General features: G+C 42.2%; 1 protein-coding gene across 1 annotated transcript in view; it reads left to right on the forward strand.

The window, feature by feature from the left end:
• Positions 1–26,820, forward strand: part of grik4 (glutamate receptor, ionotropic, kainate 4) — a 155,131-nt gene that overhangs the window by 39,666 nt on the left and 88,645 nt on the right. The window contains exon 4 of the mRNA XM_047339706.1: positions 21,726–21,891. Coding sequence (XP_047195662.1) covers positions 21,726–21,891 — 166 coding nt within the window. The remainder of the gene's footprint in view (positions 1–21,725; positions 21,892–26,820) is intronic.

Consider the following 26,820-nt stretch of genomic DNA (forward strand, 5'->3'; position numbering starts at 1 on the left):
GGAAGGACACTTTGGAGTTAACAGATACTTACAGTTAAGTGTTGAAATACTCAAAGGATTCAATACTGGTCCACATGATTCACAGATTCCCCGCACTGTCTTAAAATGTAATCTCCATTCATCCCTTCCTTTTGTACTTGTGTGTATGAGAAGTGTTAATTTGGATGAACAGAATTCTTTAAAGCTCAGAGGAATTTCCATGTTTGTCACGAAAGGGTAGGATTATAAAATGGTGTCCTCATATTCAAATCTTTGTCCTTTCACACTTACTTAGAAAGTCATTTACATCGGACCTTGACCACGACTGTAGTCTGAAACCCGTTCAGGATTTAGGTTAATACCTAACTATTACAGTAGTATTGAATTATTACACTGCCAGGGGGAAATATGAAGTGACCTATGAAATACAATATACATATATGACCCTTGGTGACTGTTCTCTCACGGTCAAGAACTTGTTTGAACTCTGCAGCTCGATCCCTGTACTCTTTGATTAAATTTTTTTTTCAAGGCTTAGAAGCTAAGGGTACTTAATGTTGTTTTGATCTGAAGTTATCTTGTGGTAGTGCTTACCACAGTGTTCACCTCCACCTCACCTCTCTTATAGTTCTAGTTTTTCATGAAGTGAGCAGATCATATTTTATAGGACACGTTCCTTTTTCTAAATCCCATACATTAATGTTGGGTTTTTAATAAACTCTATGGGATTCATAGGCTCTCGGGATCTGCCAAGTGGCCTCCTCACCCCTCAGTTAAAGTGTCAGAATTAACATTGGCCAGACAAGGAACCAACCTTCTCCCATCTTAAGGGGCCGATGCTTTGTCATGGTAATACAATTAACAGCAGGATGTGAAACCACTTTGTGACCTTCCGGGGTCACCCTGGCTGTGGATCTCATGGAGGGACTGATGTTTTATTCAGCAAACGGAAATATATATTGAAAAGCAAAGTCATCACTGATTAAACACATAATGAGTGCTCTCCCTCTCTTTTCCTCTATCCTCCTCCTCCCCCCTTGCCTGATTTATACTTTAGCACAGGAAACACTGGTATTGAAGCTGACGTCGTGCAACACTTTCATCCCCAAACCTCCATTTGTCACTGAACTTTCTACAAGTATATGGAGGAAGCGAGTGTTTCTCCTTGGTGGGTCAGCAGAGTAGGAACAGGTCTTCATGGAGCATGTGTGTGTGTCTTATCTAAACTCCAACACAGACAGAAAAAGGAAAGAATCAGAGAACCACGGAAGGGGAACTTGCAGGATTGTATCTAATTATGCACTTTATTTTTTTATTTTTTTCATTTGATATAAACCTCAGTTTGTGAATGAGGTTTTAAGTATTTATTTCCTTCAAGAAGTCTCAATTCAATAGCATTTTGGAAGTTTTGTCATCTTGCCTATGACTGTTTGAAGTCTAACCAAGGTCACAGTCATAACGGACCAACCATGTTCCAACAACCGTCCATAATCAAAAATCATCATTGGCTTAAACTCCGCTCCTTCATCATCTGTATGAGGTCACCAGATCAGCTGAGCAGCCCTTTATCTGACCCTCGTGGTTTAGCAACTTCTGCATCCAGAGCATCCCCTCGTTTGAGGAGCATCGAGCAAAGTCAGCATCAACCACTTCAGGTCCAAATAAAAAGGGGATCAACAACATTGGCAAAGTAAGCGGAAATTCTCCTGCTGCTGTTTGTGATAAGAGTTTATTTCGGACACTACTCTGAATTATTAATTTGTAAGTCTAAGAGAAGTAGATTTTTTTTCCCCTCAGTATTCTGTCATTCTCTGGTAGCTCTGAACTACAAGCTCTTTTCACTATCGCCTCATGTAAGTTCAGTTGTAGTATTCTCTAAATTTGAATTATGACAACTAATTAAAACAACTCTCTGCTCAAAGCTATAATGGTCAATAACTTAAGGGAAGTGACATAGAACCAGTTTCATTAATTTTAACTGCAGAGGAGGAATTACTCAAAAAGAAAATACTACAGTATATAAATATGACTGTATATAAATATTCCCTTCCACATTAAAAATGCCATTGCATTTAAAATGCCACTGGGAAAATACATGCAAGACCTTCATAACCAACAGCATTGGATTTCTCATAAATTTGTAAGTAGCATTATACTGTTAGTTTGTTAGCATAGGCATACAATAGTCGAAATATTCAAGTAAACTACAAGTATCTTGAATATTTCGACTTAATAATAGTACTTGAGGAAATGTTTGTTTACTTTCACCACCTCTTTTTACAGTCGACCTTAAAGAACAGCTTTACTCAAAATTGTGTTTGGAGGAAAAACTATTTCTGAACCGGCCCCTCTGAGTCCAAGTTGTTGCACTTCTGACCACGTTCAGCTTTGAGGTATTTGGGGTACACCTATTTGACATTTTGGCATCGTGCATGGTGAAGTGTTGTACAAAACAGTAGGCGGATGGAATAGCTACTGCTAGACGGCACTGATCAGGTATTTTAGCCCATAAATAGTTTTTGCAATTCTGTTACATGTGTTTAAGATCCTAAAATTGTTTGAAGTGTTCCACCTTTGACTCGATGAAGTGGGAAATGCACAATTTTGGTGCGTCATGACATATTTCTCACCTGAACATCAAAGAGAATTAGATTTTTCAGATTAAAAAGAAGCAGCAGATCTTGTTCTTTCACCACCGGTTAAAGAAGAGGAGGAGAAACCTTTGGAACTGAAGAGTGCGTGAAGGGATTCTGGAAATGTTGTTAGGAATTGGACAATTAAATCAGCTCCATCATATATTTACACTCCAGATGTCAGTTTAATAGATCCCCAGCTTTTATATAACAAGAGAGGTAGTGGAGTAGGATGAGTCATGAAATATGTTCAATTTCCAGGCAGAGATAAGGGCTTTTGATAAACTAAATCAAAAGATGGATACATCCAGGGGAAAATCATGTTTCATGGGAATACCATGATTATTTTATCTCATTCTGTGTTTTGTAAAATGCAATAAATTAATTAGTTTTACCTTGTCCAACAAACCATGGGATAATAGAGCCCAATGACTCCAATTTGTGGTCATCAGGACTCGCTGCTGGTCTTTTGTTCTAGTCTTCATATGAAAGACGACTCCATTCCTACGTTGCACAGCTAGAGAACCAGAAGAGCAGCGGTCGTAGCCGCGTGGTTCCTCAGAATCAGGATTAAAACCGATGGTCTTAGCTCAGTGGTCGTCCCTGGCTGCTAGAGTCTGTGTATTTTTATTCCAATCAAACAGTATGCAGCGGATTTCCCTGATTAGGTCGCCCATCTCATGCTGGAGGTATGCAAATCAGTGGAGTCAGCAGCTGGCGTGTGTGCGTGTGTTCGAGAAGAGGTCACGTTGCTCTTGTCATGGTCACTCTGAAGCAGGGGGCAGTACACTGGTTTCATCACCATCACTGGTGTCCCATTGTGAATATTTCAAGAGTTATCATTAGCGTGATAAACACACACACACACACATACATTATGATGTAAGGGAAATACCATCCTTCCATATCGTCTATGCCTCATTTAATATCTATATTGATCAGATTTTTGTGTTTGCTACTATAGGTGAAAAGAGGTAGAATCTAGTTTTTAGTGCAGTATTCCTGTAACTTTTGTGATCCTGTAATATAATAAAATGTAAAAAAAAAAGGTGCATGGCCTTATATTAGTAGCCTTGTGCCTTAAATAACCCAAATAAACTGTATTTAACTTACAGCTCCTATAACACAGCATGTTAACAAAATTACATATGAAAACCATTGAGTCACTCCGCAGGAAAAAAAAACGACCTGGAAAAGCAAAGTCCTTTTCAAAAAAGCAGATCTCCTCTTTTATTGCCTTTTTTTTAACCTTAAAAATCCATGACCTCTTTTCTTACTTTCTTTCTTCACCCTCAAATCATTTCAGTTCTGACCACCTTAAAGGTCCATCACAGTGGGAAACCTTACAAAAGTGGACCTGGCTCACAAAATACCAGGATGGTAAAGATATCTTAGATGAGCGGAGCAGCACAGACCGAGCAGGTCCAGGGTTCAGGCTCATTCAGCAGCACAGAAGAGAAACACACCGTCCGTTGGGAAATAATGTAAATCTTTATTCTCTTTACTTGGCAGCCAAATAGTCTGTAGCGCAGCTCTGACGACTGCTGAGCAGGAGATAAGTAGTTTTCCTGGTGGATACAAGCAGGTGTTTGCTCTCAATATTACTTTTCCACTCAGACACCCCACCACCTGCCCTCCAAAGTGCCTGTACATAAAGAAAGGAAAACAGGATAAAAAATTTGATGACGAAATTATGAAAATAGTCGCATACAAATGTTTTTTGTTCTCTGGATTGTGTGTCATAAAATCGCAAATAACAACTAAATGCGTGTGTGTGTCTATGCGTGCCACTGTGTGACGTGACCACCTAATTCTTCACTATGACCGTGAGTCTGTAGGTGCCGTTGCTCCGGCAGCTGGACGTCTGGGACACTGGCAGCAATATTGCGGCTGACAGACCCCACAAGGTGATCAGCACATCATCTGCACGTCCGCATCAATCACTCCGCGGGTTCCGCTGCTGCTGTCGAGGCTACTTTCACTGGAGCGACTGAGCCCATCTGGTTTTCACACTAATAGTGACAAATAGAAAAACAGCTACTGCAGAGGGGTTGACAGTGCACATCATGTTCGGTAGTTTGTTTTCATCTTGTGCTGTGTGGCAAACAAACCTCGGGGTCAGGATTTTGAGGAAGAGCAGATTAATATAGACTAATGACAAACATTAACTCAGGATTTGGATAAGAGGACCCTGATGCTTTACAGGTGATTCTCTGCTGGCTGCTGCAGCAGCTATAGCCAGAGTAGCTGGAGAATGCAATGCACTTTTCTTGTCGTTGATTTGTTTCCTGTGAAAGTCAAGGATAAGAAATAGGAGTCTTATTTGTAAATGCTGGCTTAGATATGAAATAATGGTCTCAAGGACTTTTAATTCCACATTCATATCTGCACACGGCTCCATTTACATTCACCCTCTTTCTCTGGTATTTTCATATAAAGTCTAAGGTCATTTTCTGAATTCATACCTTAGATATCGTGCGTTCAGTTCTTACTGCCTTTTACCTCATTCTTTCTGTCTTCTGCCATAAAGGATGAAATGTGCAGTGTACGCACTTGTCTGCTAAAGAGGCGAAACATATTCCTCTATGATTTAAACAAGTGTCAGAAGTAGTCATGAATATTAATGTCCACTCTAATGTCCAGAGGTTGCTTTGGGCTTGCAGAACCATCTGGTTGTAGAAGTACATGGAGATTAGACAACTGCGTTTCAGCTGAGTGGTGCTCAGGTTGGATTTAGAGGTGAACCTGAGGCCCGCCGGGCAAACAAAGAGCTCACTGGACAGAGTTTGAGGGTCAGTGGTGTAGTTCAAGCCCTGAAAATTGGTAATAATGAGAGATGTGTGCTTTTCTAACACACAGACACAAGCGCAAAGTCACAACTCTGACTCACTTTTATACAACCACCCAGAAAGTACTTAAAATAATGCTTGCAGCTCAAGTGTCATTTATGTGCAAATGTTAAAGTACTAGATTATTTTTGCTTTTAAGGTTCTCTCTGTCTTTCTCTCTCTCTCTCTCTCTCTCTCTCCCTCACTCTGTGGCAGACGCTCTGCTCGTCTCATTTTCTGCCTCTTTCTCTCCAGTCTCATAAGATGAAGTATTTTGTTCAATTGTGAGCACCGGTGTTGTGGTTATGCTGAAAAAACCCATTCCGTCTCGATGAAAAATAAATCTGTTCATTTCTGAGTCTCAGTTTAATTCCATGATAGTTTGGAGTCGCACATTTTCTCAAGATGACTTTATTAGCACTCAAATGAACTCGGTGGGATTCCTCCACCTTGCCAGACAAAGCTGAGGCACAAGTGATTTTCAGTAAACCTTGGCCCGTGCTGTGTGGGAAAACCGAATTTGATGGTTCAGTGCTTCATTCATGTCTTTGTGGAGCTTTCATAAGAAATTCTCTCACTGAATATTTAACATATCCAAGTGCGTTCATTAATTTTGCCATTCACATGTTCAGACACTTTTCCCTCTGTTGGTACACTGTGTGTAAAGCCGTCCAAACTGATTTAAATGGGCAACTTGTCTACCGCTCAGTGCCACACATGGTGTGGAATTGCTTTTTTGTGACCTGATAAGCCAGCTAGCCAACCCAGCAAATCCTCTCTGGCTAGAGACCATTTATACGGTAGCTATGCTCATTTTAGACCGTATCCCGGCCAGACACGCTGCACCACAGTTGGTCAGCGCAAAGCCAGCACCACATCTCCTGTTTGTGCACAGCCAACTTCTGCTTGGCTTTCATGTGTGGTCACCAGTATCATCCAGATATTGGACCTGCACTGTAATATATGTGGGTTTTGGGTTTGTTTACCTCAATGAATAGAATATCCATGGAAAGACACACTGCATTGATATATTGCAAGGGGGAATTATTGAATAAGACATGATTGCCACTGGATAAATAAAGTATTTAGTTACATATTTCTTACATTGGCAAAAATCATTGCATCATTTATTTCGTGTCCTTTAATCATATAGCCATGACTCTTTATCTTTTAGAGCATTAGAATAAGTAACTTACAACACTTGTTTTGTTATAGGTGATGCAACAATAAGAGATACTAACCCACAAAAAAATAAACCGAATTATCCTGGCAACATGGGATAGAAAAACTTTTCCCTTCAAACAAGGAGGAACCTCAAGCAGAACCTCACTGTGGGCAGTCGTCTGCCAAGAGAGAGAGAGAGAGAGGGGGTGTAATGATAGTGATACATATAAATGTAATGATGTTGATCAGTAGACCTAGTTTGTTCAGTTGACACCTAAAAGTCTTGTCAGGTATCAACTGAACAACAGTGAGATGTGGTTTTACGCTCAGGTAAAAGCTGCTCAGTGAAAACTTGAATTAAGTTTCTTTTATGATCAAATTCAATTGATTTGGACAAACAGAAGAAAGGAACAATTTCTCAATCTACAGTATTTTAATGGCGTGCCTGATAATTTGGAGCAGCAGCACCATCCAGAACAAACAGGATGGGTGGAGGTTCATGGATCAGGGGGTGTGGCTTTGAATGAATTCACTTGTTGTCACATCATTGGTGTGAAGCAGCTTAGCCAATCAGTCACAGTAACGGATGACAACAGCAGCTTGTCTGGATATTGTGGATCACATGACCACATCAGTGGCTTTTTCTGCTCTGCTTCCCATCACACAACATCATTTATACTACAATGGATTTCAAGAATAAAAAAAAAACATGAAATACAACTTTTTAAAGAAAAGGAGGAAATGACACATTGGACGGGTTAGCGGCTGCACCCTGACATCTCCCATTTGAACAATAGAAGAGTGAGTCATGACGGACCAATCTGACTGTGTTGAGTTGTATTGCAAATAATTTATTTACATTATAGTCTTTATTCTGTTATTATTGTGTATTTTGTTCATACTTGTTCTAGTCTAGGACACACTCCCACCAAAATACCAACAAGTCGCTTTGTGCTGCCTCATTTGAATGAACCCCCCACCTTGTTTTTCTCCTTCCACCTGAGCACCGTGCCCTCTGCATGAGGCACCAAAATACTACAAGGACGCACAAAAATCTGATTTCAAGGTCACGAAAATACCATGCAGGCTGAGCGCTGCTTGTGCCTGTTACCGAATGTGCTATAAAAATACAACTCCACAGTGTTTGGCTACGGCACATAGCTAACAATTCAACATCGGATCCTGCAGCTCTTACAGTTTTGACAAAAAGCAACTTGGTTCATCAGGTCACCACAACAAATGACTTTCTCATCTGATTAGATCGTCACATTCTCATCGTGATTAGATTTGGTTAGTTGGCTCTTAATTGGGAAGCTGAGAATTCTTCCTAATTTTGCCAGGCACCAGCTCGATGCCTCTGTTTTTATTTTCCAAGTTTAAAGTGCTGCCTGTACGCCTTATTTTTATTTCATATCCAACGAAAGACGATGTTGACACAGATCCAATGAACGACTGCCTCAATATTATGAACACCTTCGTCCTTTGCTGCTGTGATTTACACTCCTCTCTCCTCTTACTCATTGCCCCATTTCCCTTTATTTTACTTCTTCCCTTTCACCCTACCACAGCTTTAATCAATTTCCACGTCTCTGCCTTCATCCCTCCTCTTATGTCTGCTATTACTGCCTGCACACAAGCCTCCGCTCCCGTCGCTCTCTTGTCCTTATCCTCACCTTTTCGTGCTTTCTCTTTTCTGTCTCCTCCTTTTCCCCCACTTTCTCATTTCACCTCCTCCACCTCTCTTTCCTGCCATTTCCCTTCTACCTCAGTCATCAAGTATTGATGGCGACCAGGTCAGGATTCACCTTTCTTCACAAAACTAATAGAAATAGTTGGAAATAATATTCAAACGCCAGCTCCCTCTCTGTCCGCCTCTCCCTAATCACCCAACATCAGTCTCACGCTGACTGAGTGCATAGTGGTATTAGTTCTGCTGTGTCGGTCTTGTTCTGCTCGGGGGGGTCAGCTTATGGTTCATCTCTCCACTGTAATTGGGCTTTAAAATCATTATATGTAAAGTCAAACACGCTCCAGCCAAAAGCAACGCTGTTTTGGCAGCAAGTCACACATTACTGGTCACAACTCGGAATCAGATCTGATTAAGTCGAGCTGATTTGCATTTTCCTCAGTGCAGTGTATGACCAGCTGGGTAGAAGAGCCACTGTGATGTATGTAATGTGAATTCAAAAAGTTTAGCTGCAGCTTGTTTATCCACCGCAGTGCAGGAACAGTGAGATTCCCTGTTGAATCTCAATAAGATTTCGGCACTTTTTTTTTAAGACACAGCCTTTTATTTATTTTTGCTCGCTCAAAAAAACATGATGCAGCGGAGTACAATTTAAATTATCTTCTTTCCCTTTATAGCTGAGTGTAATTCCAGCACTTGTTTTATGCACTCCACTCGACTTTCATTATTATAATTATGCTTTCATTAGGATCTAAAGAGGGAAATTATCAGATTTATTCTCCTATAGAGTTTCACACAAGTTTGTAGGCAAACCAAGCACCAGAATAAGATAAATCCTACAAAGACATACTCTGTTGAAATTAAATTATAGTTATAGTTATAGTTCTGTGCATTTATGTCCGTCTGTTTGCGTCAGTGTGTTGGAAAGTCTCAGGAATTAAATCTTAGACTCAGGAGTGAAAGTGAAAAAAGGTTTAATGGAGAAGAAGTCTCAGAAGTGGAGCTGCATCATCCTTCACACATTTATTTCCCTTTTTGGACTTTTGCAGAGCTTTAATGTTTGCCTCAAACTATAGTTTATAAAGCCCCGGTGCTGTTTAGTGACAGGTCAGTAAATCAGTCTGCAGCCGTTCCCTTTAGTGTATTTTTTGTACTCTCCACAGTGTCTGTGTAATCAATGCTTTTACTATGTGAGCTATACCAGTGCACCATCTAAGTAATAAATGCATGAGGTGCATTGATCGTTTTGTGGATAGTAAACTGAAATGGGATCATAGCATGGGGAGTACATGACCTTAAATAACAGCGTTTGCATCAGTTGTTCCTGTTGCCAGTAATAGAAGGTGTCTTAGATTATTTTGGATCCACCGAGTTATCTGCCAGTGGCTTGTGAGTAGGTGTTCAGCTTCAACACTTTGTCTTTCTATTTATGTATGTTTGAGTTTCTGTATTTAATCAAATTTGATGCATTTTGTTAATAAGTACACTAAAGACGTTTTCAGACATCACCTCCGGGTAAAATCGGAAGAATTGGCTGCGGAGTCTATCTGTCGTCTGCCGTTCACACATGCACAACACAGAGAGGGGGAGCAGGTGCAACGGGCAGAGGCAGGAAGTGATGTATTAACTCATGTTTACAGCAACTCAACACAGTCGTCAGCTCTTCTCACCACAAACCCTCTTGACATCTTTGTAGGTGTCATCTGCACCAATTCTTCACTGGGAGATAGTTGTTTCTTTTTTTTTTTCTTTTTTTCTTTTTGCGTCTGTCACGTTTTTAGAAGCATGTATGAAATCTGTTATTTAACCTACTCTTATAGATATAAATAAAGTGGACAAAATAAAGTGTTAAATGATTACAGTTTAAGCATTTTATTCATATCATATTTTTGGTTAACGTCAGTGTTTAGTCGTTGACTACAGTGAATATTTTGACAATTTAAATTGATCAAATATATGACTTGTGTTTGTCTAGTTTGGAGAAACTGTGAAATGGAGGCAGCTTTTTGAAAATCACCTTTAACTTTGACATTGTTGTGCTGTATTCACTTGTTACCTACCTGCAGATGTATAGGTATTGGTATAGTTCTATGTATTTGTCAGGCTGTCATTTTTAAACACAAACTTATTCAGAATCTCTGTAATTTGTGTAGGAACAGTAAAACAGTTAATTGCATGATTTATTTTAAAATATACATGGTGTTTTTTAGTGAATAATATAGTAACAATATACAGTACATTCAGTATATTGTAAATTTATAATTATAACCATACAAACAAAACAGTTTCAACCATAAGGTCTTTGTCTTTATACGCAGTACGCAGTTTCAAGCATAAAACAGCACATGATTATGAAGGAATTTATTGAAATGATGAATTATACATATTGATAACATAAATAATTTCTATAAGCTTTGTGTGTGCTTGTGCATTCAACTGTAGAAAGGTCTATGTAAGAGTGTGTACGTTAAGCCGGGTGTCGCTCTGCACAGGTTTCCTCTGGTTCTTCTGCTTTCAGACAAAACGCAGGTGCATCTTTTGTCGCCTCCCGCTCATAATTAGAGGAGCACAGCTGTCGCCTGCACCTCCGCTTAACCTTTCCTCACAGCACTGTTGATCCGTCTTGTCAAGGCCTCACCAGCAGCTCCATAATGTGCGGATCCACATACACTATTTTGTCATCAGGAAGCAGTCTCTTGATTTGATCACTGAGATGAAAGCAAAAATAAAAAAACAAGAAGGCAATAACTCCCAGGTGAGCAGCAAGCAAAAGGGATTTCAATTTAGCTGATTGTTGTCGTCAAGGCTGTGAAAAGGAACTCGGCTGCTTCTCACACTGTTGCTTTTGTTCAGTGATATCGTTTTTTTGTCTTGCATTGAAAGAGCCAACGCTCAACCCAGCTGCTCACTGAATTGATGCGCTGCCATTTTCGCTCCACCATCCCGAGCCCCATCAAGAACATTTGAGTGTTTTGTCTCTCCATCAACCTGTTTGTGTTGCAATCAAAAAGGCCAGGTTCCTTCAAAGATTTGTTGGCAAAAGTTTAGCTGTGTTTTGTTTTGATGGTGCGAGTCAAACACTTGGCTAGATTCCCAGAAGTGGATTAAGTCCACAGTTAGATTAAAAAAAACTTTTCCAATCAAAGCTCCCAATAGAAAATCTTGGATTGGACAATCCAAACGTGTTTTTCCATTCTAGATAAACACAGATATGCTTGCACTGGGCATTTAAGACTATAATTGCTGGTAGGTTTGACTTCATTTCATCAGGTGGGGGGGGGGTTTAGAAAACTCCCCAATACAAAACAATGATTCCCTTTCTCGTCCTCGCTGCTGACAATAACATCAGCGCAACTGGTAGCAAAACAGGGGAGATTAACAGCGTTTCTTTCTTTTTTTGCACAAAGACCTTCGCTCTGAAATAGGGCAGTGGAGTGAGGAACAGGCCTCTCTGGAGGACGGCACGTTGTTATCTCTCTGAACTGGCTGATCAATGAGATAGAGATCTCGTGGTCAATGTTCCACTCTCCTAAAAGGCACCATGGGATCCCCAGCCCACTTCATCTTTATCACTGGTCCGCTTCTGACCGCAGGGACCTGATGCAGGCTCATTACTACCACAAATAGAGATCTGGCTGAGAATGGAATGAGCAGGCGCTTGTGGATGGAGAATGTCTGCAGACACTCGGACTGTCCCTCACTCTTCCTTCCCTCTCCCACAAGATCTTTTATTTGCTTTTTCTGAATGCCAGCAGCTGCTCTCCCAAATCCCCCGTAAACCTTTTGGTACAAAAGGGGATCAGGTAGCCATAATAGACCACCACCTGCCCTTCTCCGTCTCCTGCCACCCCAAATAGACCTCCTTGCCAACTCCACTCCACACGGTCCAGCCTTGGCATCCCACTTGCTGACTGATGGACAATGTCTCCAGCAGCATCTGTTCTCTAATGCTCAGTGGCCAACATAATTCTCTGGCTTGCAATAAGCTGCACTCAGCCAGACTTTATACTCGGTGTTGTATCGCTGGTTGGTTTTCTACAAGTGATGATCATCTCCAAACTGATTAGCTACGTCCACTTTTTGACGGTAAATGAACTGTTCTCCGTCTGGCTTCAGTGAACCTCGTATTCAGCTTAGTGAGACTAAATGGCTGCTTTCCACTTAACTGCATCGCTACTGTACAAGGGCAGTTCCATTCTTTCTGCCAAGTAGGTGTTATACGCTCAGTCAACATGTGGTAATATGTATAAAATAATATACAACGTTCCTGCAACCGGGCTGACACAATACGAGGCCCATAAAAGAGCGGTGATACTTTATCAAACAGAGATTGGTTCCGCTGCACCTCTGACTGCGAGCCAACAAATGCAGTTTTCTACATGTCTGTGCTCTCCGTATGGCAATACTTCACAATCCACCTTCTCTATAGCTCCCCTCACTCAGGTATGCTACTGACAGGCTCCTGTTAGGTTTATAGCCAACAGGTAGCAGAATGACTTGGGCACTTGTCAGCTCAACAACCGAGGCAACCCCGCCGCTTGTTGGACTGGATGAAAGGGAAATTAACTTTCACCTTCACTCTGACTCAGAACAACAGTGACCTTTCTCAAATGTAACCTTGAATTTCTCAATGAAAAAGGGTTTATCAGAAGCTATTGGAAAGCTTTATACGAAGCTATGAAACCCACCTGGCTGTTTGCAACAAACTGCACATCACAGGCTCGGCAGTTTGAAAATGTGCTGGTTCAGTGTATTCCTTGTTTTGATAGCTAATCGGAGCAGATTATTGTGCAATCTCGGTGTAATTAAGGTAAGACTATTACACACATTATAATTAGGTTGAGGTGTTTTAGCCTGCCAAACAAATGCGCCTCCTTTTCCCCCAGCTGCTCACAGTGTGTGCGGGAGTGCATGTGTGTGTGTTACTTGTGCAAAGCCTGTGTCCTGTGAGAGCTTCCTCATTAAACGCCTGTCAAAACTCTGTCTGCAGACCTGCCAGCCGCTCTGTCACACTGCAGGCAACACACACACACACACACACACACACACACACACACACACACACACACACACACACACACACACACACACACACACACACACACTGTTACAAGTTCTAGGTATCATTTGATATCCAAAATATGTAAGAGCATATTCCTGATAGATAACTTTCCAGCTGTGCAGTGTTTTGGTTTCTGATAATCCTTCGACATAAATGATGTATTACTCAAACTGGAGTTTCTAGATGACATTTCGTTGTCTAATATATGCCCAAAACTGCCAATTCTACCAATTTTTCAATTTGAGCACTGTCTCAGAATCTCACCAACTATTCAGTGGTTGATACTCAGAGCTAGAGACATAAGCTGTCTCAATGCGGGCCGTATCCTTTGGAGGCTGCATTTTTAAAACCGAGGCGTGACTAGGTTGTCCCATTTCAAAGGCTCCTTCAAATGTGGCCAGAAAATGCATCCTTTCATCCCCCAGCAGAGACAGCTCCAACAGGTGGATCCTTCCCTGGCCGACCTACCCCAGGATTAATTGCTCTTCGGTGACAAACTTTTTTTCAAAGAGATAATGGCGGTGGCGAGGGAAGAGACCAAAATGTCAGATCCTTTAAAGGGGACATAGCATGCCCATTTTACCACAAGTTGATATGGTTCCTTGGGGTCTTAATGAAATGTCTGTAACATACTTTGGTCAAAATACCACAAGGATCATATAAAACAGCACCCTTTTTACCCTGTATAAAACAGCCCTCCACAGAGCGACCTGTTTTGAGTGCCTGTTGCTTTAAATGCTAATGAGCCAGCTCCCCCTCCCCTCTCCCCATGATTTTAAACGATATAAATTACATATTTTATATGATATAAATTATCAAATATGCATCCCATACTTTGTATTCCCTTCTGTTGTCCTGGAGTTTTAATTTTCCCAATCACATAATTAAATGTCCCCTCTGCCAATCCACTACAAGCACACAAGCAGACAGACAGAGAGAGAAAGAGAGGGGTGGGGGCTAAGACCATCATCACCCCCAACCTACATTCAACGGGTACAACAACAAGCGGAGAGCAGAACCGCGTGCTGACCTTATATATACAGTCTATGGGGCTGACCAGTGGAGAAATGCACGCCCTGTGAACAGCCAGGCGGCGCACGCTGAGAACGGCGCCTGCGCTGCTCAGAAGGGCGCCTGTCCGGTGTACCCCGGGCGAATTACTGTAACCCGCGAATTGATTGTAACTCCGCGTAATTCATTGTAACCCGCGTAATTAATGTAACCTGCGAGACAGTAGCGCTGAACACTGCGGTGGAAGTCTTCCACTGCTGGCTGTGTGGCGCTGACACAATTCCAGCTCACGCACGGGAGAGCGAGCGGTCGCCCGAGTAGTTGCTGTAGCTTCCTCCCAGTCCCAACGATCCAGACAAATGCCACACATGTGAGTGAATCGCGGGCTGACTAAAGGAGAAATACTGCCCCAGTGAATGCGCCCGGCTGCTGTGCTTGGGGAACGGGCGTTGCGCTGTTTCGCAGCCTGTGTAAACCCGGCGTGATTATGGGGGGACGGGGGTGGCCAAGACCATGTAGGGAGACTTCTAGTTCCTTGTTACGACACAAAACCCAGCAAGCTCAATCGAGTCGCTCAAGCATGACGTTTCTGACTTAGAGGAACTATAACAAAACGCGCGAGTGTTTTTTCCCCAGAGTTTTTGGGTTGGTAGACATGCCAGATACCCACATTAACCTGTAGAAGCACTAACAAAGTGGAATTTGCATGCTATGTCCCCTTTAAATTTTTAAATGTATCAGTCTTCAATACAACTGAATGGCTAACGGTACAAATTGAAAAAAACTAACAAGGGGCAGTAAAACTTTCTGACCGTGTCCAACTAAAGATCTGTTAGGGTGGGACAAGCTGGGCACGCAAATACCAGAAATCCTCCGTAGACAAGACTGTCTCATTTTCATTTGGTCTTCGTGGCCTCCTCCATGGGCCACATAGTTTGTGTCCTCCAAAGAGGGCAGCCCCTGAATTGGGACGGTTAGGAGCCGTCAGTCAAAATCAACGTGCATTTTCCTCATAGTTCTAATTTTATGAAACAATTAATCAGTCAACAGTAAAAAAAAAGAGATAGATTTATTGTCGAAAAGGATTCATATTTGCACCGTTGAAAAATCGCCCTTCCACTCTCTCTGTGAATATCTCTCCAGCTCCTAAATGAAGGGCACACCACACCCACCAGTCAAGTCCCGATCAGATTAAATCAGATCGTAATAATGATCCAAATAATAATAATCACAATAATAATCTATTCAACATAGGAGATTCCAGCACATAAGAAAATATGTGATGTTTCTTAAAATAAATAACACAACATAACAATGCAAAGTAAATCTGCAGAATGGCTTCAACAGTGGCACACCTACTGAGCTCCGTGCAAATTTAGTCTGCACTTAAAATGAAGTGAATATGTTCTCAAAAATGATTCCATGAATATCATTTTTTATTTGCACATAACGTCATACAAAGTGTGGTAAACTAAGAAACACATTTTCCTCAAAATACCACAAATTCCCCTTGGGGATACACGGGTACATTTTTCAAGCTGTTCAGCAGGAAGGTTGTTCCAGGAGTGTTTGAGATGTTGACTGGCTCAGTGTCGTTTGTCTTTTCATGTAAAACCTAGTCTGACTCCATGATGTTGAAATGTGGGCTCTGTGGGAACCACAACATCTGTTGCAAGACTCTTGTCACTGAAGATAGTTCTTTTATGACTCTGGGCGTCTGTCTGGTTTGGTTGTCATACTTGCAGAATAATTCCGAGACCAATCAGACACCTCCCTGGTGGTATTTTGCATGATGGATATGAGTCTAAGCAGCGAAAGTGCCTAAAACTTTTTTCACACCGCTGTCTATTAGTTGACATCCAAAAAAGGCCAATTCTCAACTCCAGTCAGCACAGAAAGAATTCAGCATAAACTCCCTGTTCGATTAGCTATTAAGCACTGCATCTTCTAAATAATAAATGAGAGCCACAAATATTCTGCTTTAACTTGGAATGTATTTGTAGCCCAGAGAGACCAAACAATAACAAAGCTAAATGCTGATGTTGTTATTGGGTCCCATGAAAGTGTCCGCCATGAGAAATGAACCAATAAAGAGCAGAACATGAGATAAATTGCCTTTGACAACAGCCTCATTTTCACACGGCTAAATTCAGTGACACCGTTTAATGAGAGCTGATTGCAACCCCTTCCTCCCTCACCCGGCTCGGATCTATCATGTGTTTATGCCTTGCCCTCATCCTGTTTCCTCCGTCTGGTTCACTTCACTGCTCTCTTCGTCTGTCAGCCAGGCCGTCACTTTCCCTCTATCTCTCTCCATGTTCTCACCATTTTTCTTTCACAATCTCTCTGTCCCTCTCTCCTCAGCCACCCATCATTCCACCAGACACACTCCCGTCTCTCCCCACAGCAGTCACCGTGGTGTTTAGTTCTATTTACAGTGGTGCAGGCAGATTATTAAAAGCTCAGCGATTACCTTGGGCTTCATTGTTTGCCGGAGATTTTCTTCCCTTCACAATTTTCCAATGTAATTAGTTTCGCTCCCACACCAATTGAGCCGCAGCCGCGAGTGGATGCTTTTAAAAGAGAATTCCATCTAATTTTGAGTTACAGCGTGTTTACTAGTATTTACAAGTTGTTTACATAGCTTCTAATAATTTTCTGTGCCCTAGCCGGGAGGGCTCATTTTGACAAAGCGGCTGTCTCTATTCATAATGGTTTAATTTATAATAATTTGTGACAAGAATATTTTAACCATAAATGTTTTCTTTTTAAAGTGAAACTGTTGAACAATTTTTTCATCTAGCAAAACACAACCCTTTAAATCTGTCTTTTCAGGTTCCTCGTCCATGCATACGTCCATTTCTCCATCCCTCCCATTGTGAACATGATATCTCAAGAATGCTTCGGGGGAAATTACTTCAAATTTGGTACGAACGTGAAGTTGGACTCAAGATTACACTGATTAGATGTTGGTGGCATTATCGGGAATGCAATATCTCAAGAACACCTCCAGATAATCCTTTTAAATATTCACTTGGGCTGAAACTGAAATTGGTTGATGGGGGCATACAACCCAGGGTGTTATTTCTAGTTCAGTCAGACAACTCACGTTCAAACATTTATTGCAGCATTAGAACAGGTTTAGTGTTTGGCGTCTAGGCTCCAACTTAATCACTCCCCCATATGATTACACAGGAATGATGGGAGTGATGAGCAAATACTTGTAACCCCCCGTGGGAGCCTACAGGTGGATGCTGGGGTGGTGGAGGGGCTGAAGCAACTGGTAGCAATACTGCAGCAGCAGTGCGAGCAAAGGGAATGATGAGAAATTTCTCTCTGCTTAAATAGACCACCTGATAAGGTGGGTGTGTATTATAGATGGCTGTGGAGAGTGAGGTATGTCACATGATTGGCGCAGCGCAGCTCGAGTTGGCTGCCTGAACTAGCTCGCCGGCGTCGCTCCATTTGTGTGTCTGCCATTTGTTGCTGAGCAGAAACATGTGTACTTGGGTTTATCAAAACTTTTTCTCTTAAAAACACAGCTGTTTGTCTGCGGACCCCAACCCTGGATACAAGGTTGTTGGGAGTGCCCAGAATGAATCAAAACATTTAAGTTGCAAAAGGATACAAATCGAAAAATGAATGAGATAAAACAAACTCCTAAAATGTTTCAGCTGGAAACAACCGCTCGCTCTGCGGGTTCATCTGTATGAGCGGCTCCTTTCACATCATACATTGTCATTTGAATCATTATTTGAATGAAAACATTGATGAGTGCAGCTATACTGAAACAAAGAGTGGCATCATCCATTAAACTAGATCACCAAGCAGTAGGATGTGCCAGTTTGGCTCTAAAAGGACTCAGTACAGTTGTTTCCTGCAGAGCTAAAGCGAAAGTGATGCAGCTGTTGGGTTCCTTGAGTCTTTGAAGTTGTGCCCTGCGAAAACACATGTAGAAGAGATGTTTCTGTTTTTATTTTCGTAATCGACCGGCAGAGTGACTGATTCTAGCTGTTGGCTGCAGATAAGAAGTCTGGCAACTTACTTTGAAGTGGCTGACAACTTGCTATTAGTAATGTGGAGATTGGTTTTCTGTGCTCAGAGTGTTGCCCTGTTTTAACTCTAGTCTTAATTCAAAAGACCTTGTCACTCCACCACAAGAGGAGGACGGTGATTGTTGCAGTTCAAAACCAATTAATCGTATAATAAAGACACAAAGCAGAGGGTTGGAACCAAACCTCAGGCCCTATTTTAAGTTAATGTACGCACATTTGCCCTATGCAGCACCTTTGTGTTTCCAGAAGACATATTATGGGGAAATGTTCAGTGTTTCTAGTTTCTATATTCAAGGTGCATGACTCAAAACTCAGACCCAAGTCATTCCTCCAGTGTTTCAAGCAAGAGGGTCCAGAAGGCTAATGTGATGGAAAATTACAAAGTATGTTGGTGTGAGTCTGTGTGCGTGTCTGTATGTATGTATTTTAGTATATGCACATGTGAATATGCGTGTGTGTGTGTGTGTGTGTGTGTGTGTGTGTGTATGTGTGTGTAAGCAGCTTTCTAAACCCCCGCTGCCTCAGATACAGCCTATTGAAGCGTGTCAGGTTTTGAAATGAAAGGGGTCGGGAAGCACCAGTCCGCAGTGCTGAAAGGAAAGAAATGAATGGATTGGGGGGGAAAAAGAGCAAACACTATGGGGTGCGCAGAGAAACAGGAGAGAAAGGCGGTAGAAATGAGAAAAGGGTGGTGAGAAATTGTACAAATGCAACAGGAAGATGAAGGACTCACCTGAAGAGGGGAACATTTCCCCAGTGTGGTGTACAACTATTACCCAGGTTTTAAGGCTCTTTGAGAGGAATGAATGGCGTCCCAGCAATTGCTGTCAGTAGTGGCCGCGCCTCCATCCATCCAGACACCCGGGGGACTCCATTACACCCTGATGGGCAGGAATGGAAAACCAATCGAGGGGATATGGGGACGAGTGGGGAAAGCAATGTATGGGCACTGGGAACCATACAGACAGGCAATCTGCCATGATGTAGAGCCTCACTTCGCTGTCCCTGCTCTCGGACCCGGCATGTCCGACTGGATCCCCTTCAAGCCCCACTGCACTCTATCGCAATGCTATGCCAGCCGACCGAACCGACACCTGCCCCACTCGGAGGTACTCTCCCTCTCGCCCCCTTTTTTCAGTGCCCCACTGTTCTGTCCCGCCACAGAGGTGGAATGTAATGTTAGATTTTTCGCGAAGTTGAGCAGATTTGTAAGGAGGTTTAATCTGGATTGGATGCTGTGTTCAGGGACACACGGAGGCTGTAAGGTTAGCTGCGGTGTACTTAACCTTCCTCCTGACAGTGGAGATGATCCTGTGTTCGACTTACCTGTTAGTAAAGTGGGGCTGGTATGATAAATTCATCAGAGGCAGCTGAGGAATAGAGATATTTATAAAGCTACAGCGAATCAACACTGTGAAAGCGCAGAAATCAATGCCGCTGAAAATTGTATACCTCACTGGGGCTGGGATAAAAGAATTGTGTATTTATTGATTCGTACTAAACGCTTGGCTGGCTTTGTTGTACTGATACCTTGTGTCTGATCATTGTTCCAAATACCGACAATACACATGCACTCGAGTTAATATGTTAATGCTCTTTTGTGCTTATTTTCTGTCTAAGTGTCTTGTTTATTATTGAGTGTGTGAGGATGTGCTTTTCCGCTGTACTTTGCAGTCTGGACTGTGATGTGTTTTCTGTTGTTTTTGGATTTGTGCTTTTAGGGATCTAATAGAAATTAAAGGATATTTTGACACACAGTTCACAATAATCCTCCCTAATAGTGCATTTCAGTTAGAACCACTTAAGTCAAAATTAAATTTGATTTCAATAATTGCAATAACTTATATTTGGTGGTATGGCCCTGTTCTGGGACACACCTCCCTATACCCTTCCACATGGATACGCAGAAAGCCTGAGGTAGGGAGGACTCGCCCTTTAAAGAGCCTTCGTGGATTGTGAGGCAGGGAGAGCACGACCCTCAGCACAGAACAGAGCAGGCATCACTGACAACACATGACATCGATGAGGTCAGATTCAGTATCAAAAGGAGGTGCTGGTGTGGAGGCGGTTTACATTGTGGCTTGCAATGGAAGCAGGAATAGCTTTGCCAATTGAATGCATGGGAGGGAATCAGCTGAGCCATTAGCTGATGTGAGCTGGATGCTCAATCTTTATGGTGTAACATTCTTGACTGGTCAGGTTAGTCACACGATCTCAGCCTGATTTAGTTAATGTTTACTGTTTAGATGAATTGGAGCCAAAGAAGGAAAATCCTGACACAAGTTAGAAGTGAAGATGATTGAAGCATCGGACATACTTGGATTTGTTCGTGTGTTTTGTGTGATTAAATAAGATACTTTTATTTAAGCTTACATCTGATTGTCCAATAACTTTTATTCTAGTGTTGCAGGACTTTGTATAAAATGAACTGCACTGTCTTTCCGATGTGGATGTACCCACACTCGGCGTAACAGAGTTTAATGGTATTCCTAACAGTTTCATTAGGTTTTGACTTTTCTGGTTGACTGAAGATAACAGAAAATCTTTCTACTTGTTACTAGAAGGGCACTTTGAGAGTGCATAGCTCCACTCAGGCTAATGCCCTATCTCACCATATAAGTGAAAAGAAAAATCCTGGATCAGCCCGTCTATCCAAAATTTAATGGATTCCTCTTTGGGTCATGCGCCACCCCTCCACAAAATTTAATGGAAATCAGTTGAGTAGTGTTTGAGTAATTGTGCAGACAGACAGCAATGAAAACATGAAAACAGCTCTTTTTATCACCTTGTGTAATAACCCTACTCCAGATGTTTGGTAAAAGTGCTTTGATATTAGTGTGTCTGTGCGCTCTCTTGTTTTTGTGTCACATGAAACTCACAGTAGAGCTGCACAGTGAGGATAAACAAATGTTTTGTAACAGCGGGTGAGGAGGTGTCATCCTGACGATTCCTCTTGTTTGTGTGGGTGGAACAAAATAAGTTTTTACATACTTGTGCTTAACATTAGTGCCATAAATGCCATGTCACTGAAAAATGTCTGTTCTGAATATGCACACATTATCCTCACTTACAATTTATCATAAACCGATATGGCTCTGAGCTATTCTTTCTACTGGTGTTTCTTACTATTTTTATTCTGCCTTTCACACACATTTCCTCTAGTCTTTCCTCATTCCCTCTATCTTTCAAGGTTGCCCTGTCTTCAGATGCCTGCTGCATTTTTAAACATGAATGTGGAACGTCAAAATCGAGTGCAAATTGTTAAAAAATGCAACATCTGTTCTGACATCGATATCATCCGTGCAGGTGCCCTACGTCAAGGTGGCTCCAGAGGATATCCTGAAGGTCCAGTTCCCCCGGTTCACCACTCTGGACATGAGGCCAACCAACACTGACATCAGCCTGGCAGTGGCTGGTCTTCTCACCTTCTTTAACAGCACCACCGCCTGCCTCATCTGTGCTCAGGCTGACTGTGAGTAGCACATTCACACCCTCACAGTGAAAACACGCAGCCATGCACACCTGCGGAGAATGCTCACACGCCGCGCTGCCTACATCTGCCAACAAAGTGCGAGCATTTTTCGTTAAATGTCTGCTATTCTTTAACACGTGTTAGCACGCATAAGCTTCTCGCGTGGCACACCGACTGGGTTCTGACAACAGATGCAGTGCTTATCAACATCTCACCCTGTGATACACTCCCCTCTGTGGCAGCTGCTGCACTCCACAACTATAACTCCTTCATACTGCAGTCTGCCTGACGTCTGCATCCCCAAAATAAATTACTTTTACTGCGAAATGCTTCCTCTTTCTCAATGTCATCATCATCCTTCAATTAAAATAACGATATAGTAAGTTGCAGGGGGCCTTGTATAATCTACCTTCGATCTCTGATGGGGAAAACACATCTTTAAGACAGACAAAAGGGAATGAGGATGGTGTTTGCGGCTCTATATCTGCCAGAGATCTGACTGCCTCTTTGTCAAAGGCACTCATTAGATTCTAAAGATAGTAAACTAAATGACCTTAAAAAAAGCCCTAAAATCTCCTCCAGGAAAGTTATTTTCGTAAATAGGGAAGAAGAAGATTAAATCGTGGCCCATTCCCACCCTCTTGTAGTCTAGCGAGCGGTAATTACAACTCCCCAGACAAAGGCATCGTGACCCTGAGTGGCACCGGCTAACCTTTTTCCTAATCAGCACAAGGCTTTGAAGAAAGGAAATACGCTTGAGACATCAACTATGTGTCAAACAGCCCAGACATGGCAACGAGCCACTGCGAGCCGCCCACCCCATCCATCTCAATTCTGACTTCTTCTGCCTTTCAATTTCCTCTTTGACTGTCTCATGGTCGCTACTTTGGTCTTTACCTTTCATTCATAACCTTTAAGATTTGACCCTTAAAGCACCATGTCTCATCTGTGAAGCCAGACTTTTTAAAAAACTTTTACAACAGTAATTCAGTTATAGCAAATTAATGAAATTGTAAGGATACCTGTCAAGTAATCATGTAGACATGGATGCATGTAGAAACTGAATGCATGTAGAAACTATTGGGATTGATTAATTAAATACTAAAATAAAATGCTTTATATGTAAAAGTGTTTTAACCCAAAGCCCTGCTGGGGTCAGAAAAGTATCATTAGTTGTTTTTTCCCTTCTAGGTGTTCTTGTACCTGTCAGTCATTTTCTTATTCAGGGCTCAGTTTCTGTTCCGGTGACATTTATTCCACAGAGAGTTGATGAATACAGCTCTGTGGAGAACTGTGATAACAAGTCATCCTTTTAGGCGCCCTGACTTTAATATTGGTGGGTTTGGAGAAAAGAAACTCATTTAAACATTACTTTTCTCCATCTCTGCGGTTGTGTGTGGGTGCGCGGGGTCAGCGGGGAGGTTTCTTATTCTGTGTCAGTCGACTGGACGACTAGAGAGGAAATTAAATGAAATGAAAAGAAATGGGGGAAGATGAGGGTTAGACGGAGGAGGCCAAGGGAGGTCGAAAATTGGAGAGGAAAGGATGCTATTTGGCAGATGGGGGGGAGGTGAAATGTAATGATTGGGGTGAGGGAATGGGAGAAAGTTACCCTGCTGGCATTATACACCATCAACGTCAGGGAGACAGTCCAGGAAATGATGTAGAGGTATTGATAGCACACTCACATGTGACCCTCATTCATTGGATAGAAAATAAAGCAGGCCTGAATATGTATGTGCTTGTTTTGAGTAAATTGTTGCAAAGATTTGCGTTCTGCAGACGCATCAGCTGGGACCCATTCGACTTTGGCTCCAGCTCCACCCCCCCACCCCCGTCAGCTCAGGCAGTCAGTTGGTCGGTTGGCAGCCTGCTGTCGGTGGCTCGTCCACATGTGCCGGCCCCATTAATCACCCAAGCCAGTGACAGCCTAATAGACCGTGGCCAATTCATGAATATTTTCCAGCCATGGCTGAGGAGGCAGCAGTGTAAAGGAATCTGTGCCCAAAGGCATGGTGCACGCCAGGACAGACATTAATCTAGCTAACCTCCACTATCAACGGCAGTGTGTGCAGTAGCAGCTGCCGTACTTTAACTCCAGACACAATATTGTCCATGTGGTTTAATATTCATGGCAGCCGGGTGGCCCCACATGTCAGGTGGCAGTAGCCTTTGGTAAATGAGTTCATGCACAGAGAAACGCACGTGCAGAATTTGCATGTTTCACGTGTGCACATGCATACGGCACTCACAGGCTTACAGCGGTGCACTTTAATCAGTGAGATGATTGGTGCTCTGTAATTTAACCGGAGCTGCAGTGCAGGTACAGAATTTCTAAGTTCGACAAAAACAGTAGGTCTCAAATGCCTGCTGAACACTTTTCCACCTTTGGCACAGTAGGGGGGCAAAGTTTGCCCTTTTAGCTCCCTGACTTGTTCCACTGCAGCTACAGTGGAAAAGGGTGGTGCTGCCATCGCTAACCTGTAATCAGCGTTAGATGGAGGAGATGCTTCAGTGGCTGGTGAACAGGAATGTATACGAAGGTGTAAGAATGACAGCAACATAGTAATTACAAGGGATGATTTTGACGACAGCAATTTTTGCGTGGCTACAAAGGATCCTGAGGGTGGTGGAGAGAGTAGTTGTTTGTGTTGCTTTATGTGAAAAATCTAAAATGACTCAGATGAATGAGAGTTTGCACTTGTGAAGGGTGGGTGGGGTTTGTGGTATCTGTCTTTGCTTCAGTGAAATGCAAAAGCCTTTTTCTAATCCTTATTGTATAATTAGAAAAAAGACCAAAGGGGATTTGGCTGATTTCTCACCTGCGACAATAAAACATCAACGTTTCAATTGAACGCTGAGCATGTGGGGAAAAACTTGGAATTTCCAGAGAATCAATTCATGACTGTAAATATTAGGAGATGAGCACCTCAAAACAAACAGCTGGTGGCTTCCATTGTCCAAATGACTGCCGTTAGACTGTTGCAGAGGAAGAGGCACAACTAGAAATGTAATAAAAAGAGCACCAGACCTCAGGTAGCATGGGCGCCCAGCATATGGAGGCGTGAGTCCTCCTGCAGCGACCTTGAGTCCGGTTCTGCCTCGGCCCTGCGCTGGGTGCCTTCCCCCACTCTCTCTCTCCCCATGTCACTCTTGTGCTTTCCTATCAATAAAGGCAAAATGCCTCCAAAAAAGATTATCAAAAAATGGATGCAATTTAAACCAATAAAGTTGTCGTCTCAATGCTTCACAGAGATCTGAGATTTGTTTGCTCACTTTGCTTTCAACACACTTTGGTCGCCATGTGTCAAAATATTTTTGCACATTTTGCATTTGTTGTTTTCCTTTTTTTTTTGCATAAATGCACTTTTAGAATAGTTGAATAGAAACCTGCCTTGTCACATTTTGACTTTAAATCCAACAGGAAGATTTTTGTATTCCTGCCTCCCTCTGTATTTTAAGTCACTGTTAAATTGCCTCTAAAGATAAAAAGCCAGTCAAGTAAAATCTCACCCAACCAGAGAAGAATAGTTTCTGCTTCGTGAAGAAGGATAGAAAAAAAACAGCAGAGAAACCAGGATTGATCAGCAGCAGCACATCCAATCAGCACCATCGCGCTCCGGCAGATGGATTACAGCCAGTATCGATGGTTCCACTTTTATTGATATTTGAGTTAATGGAATAATATGCTCAGACATACTGGAAATGTTTTGACACATGATCTTTTCTTCAGCATTTTTTAAAAGTGATGGCCCAACGCTGTTAAAGTCATAAAACCAGGTCTCACTCTGTGCTCAAGGCTAAATTATGAGTCATCGTAATGGGCGGCTGTCATCGGGGCTCTTGAGTTTGTGTTTAAAGCTTCGTCTGTGACTGAAGGTTCCGTTATACATCATCCACCAACACCTGTAAAGGAAAGCTGTGTTTTATTCACAGGTTGATGTTTTTACACTGGGGTATTTTGTGTTTGTGTGTGTGTGTGTGTGTGTGTGTGTGTGTGTGTGTGTGTGTGTGTGTGTGTGTGTGTGTGTGTGTGTGTGTGTGTGTGTGTGTGTGTGTGTGTGTGTGTGTGTGTGTGTGTGTGTGTGTGTGTGTGTGTGTGTGTGTGTGCAGGCACCTTGTGGTGACAGTGTGTGAAAGGTAAATGAGCGGCTGCCTAAGTTGAATGTCAGCTCTCACCTTTATCTCTGTGCCTGAGAGAGATTCGGAGCCACGTGTCGTCAATGCCAATGAGGAACTTAAGTCTCACTAACACACTCAGGAATGTTTATTTCCAGACTTGTGAGGACCCTGTTTGATATAAAGAATTCCCTATAGACTCACACTATGTGCTCCTAGCCTTGTCTTAAACTTATAAATAGTAACTTGATGTGTTTGGTTGGGTATACTCCGAGGCTTTCTTTGTTGTATCCGTATCAAACCCAACAGAGATGTCAAGGGGTCCTGGAGAACGTCTGTACTGTGCATAACTGCAGCAAGGTGAAAGTTAAACCATGAGTTCTGGCATCACCTGGAATCTCATAGTTACTCGGCCAAGGAAGTTATATTTTCACCCATCAACCGGTTTGTTTGTATTTCGGTTTGTTTGTTAGAAAGATTACACAAAAACTACTGGATAGATTACCACAAAACGGATGTGATATGTGTCGGGGAAGTACCCACTCAATTTGGGTTTGTTTCATTTTCTCCAACGTTGTGAGATATAGGCGTTTTTCAACAATTTCACTGATTTCTCAAGGAATATCCCATGAATCTTGAGGAAAATTTTGACATATTTAGTTGACTGATTTCTATAAATGTGTGAAATTTGGTGCAGCTTGATTGAACGTAAGGGGACTGTCAGGCCTAGGCGACAGCACCACTGAGTACCATTCAAGTTCATTATCGCTTTCCAGAGGGTGTTACTAACCAAACAGCTAAAGACCTTTA

This window comes from Hippoglossus stenolepis, chromosome 4, assembly GCF_022539355.2.
Source record: "Hippoglossus stenolepis isolate QCI-W04-F060 chromosome 4, HSTE1.2, whole genome shotgun sequence".
Taxonomy (NCBI): domain Eukaryota; kingdom Metazoa; phylum Chordata; class Actinopteri; order Pleuronectiformes; family Pleuronectidae; genus Hippoglossus; species Hippoglossus stenolepis.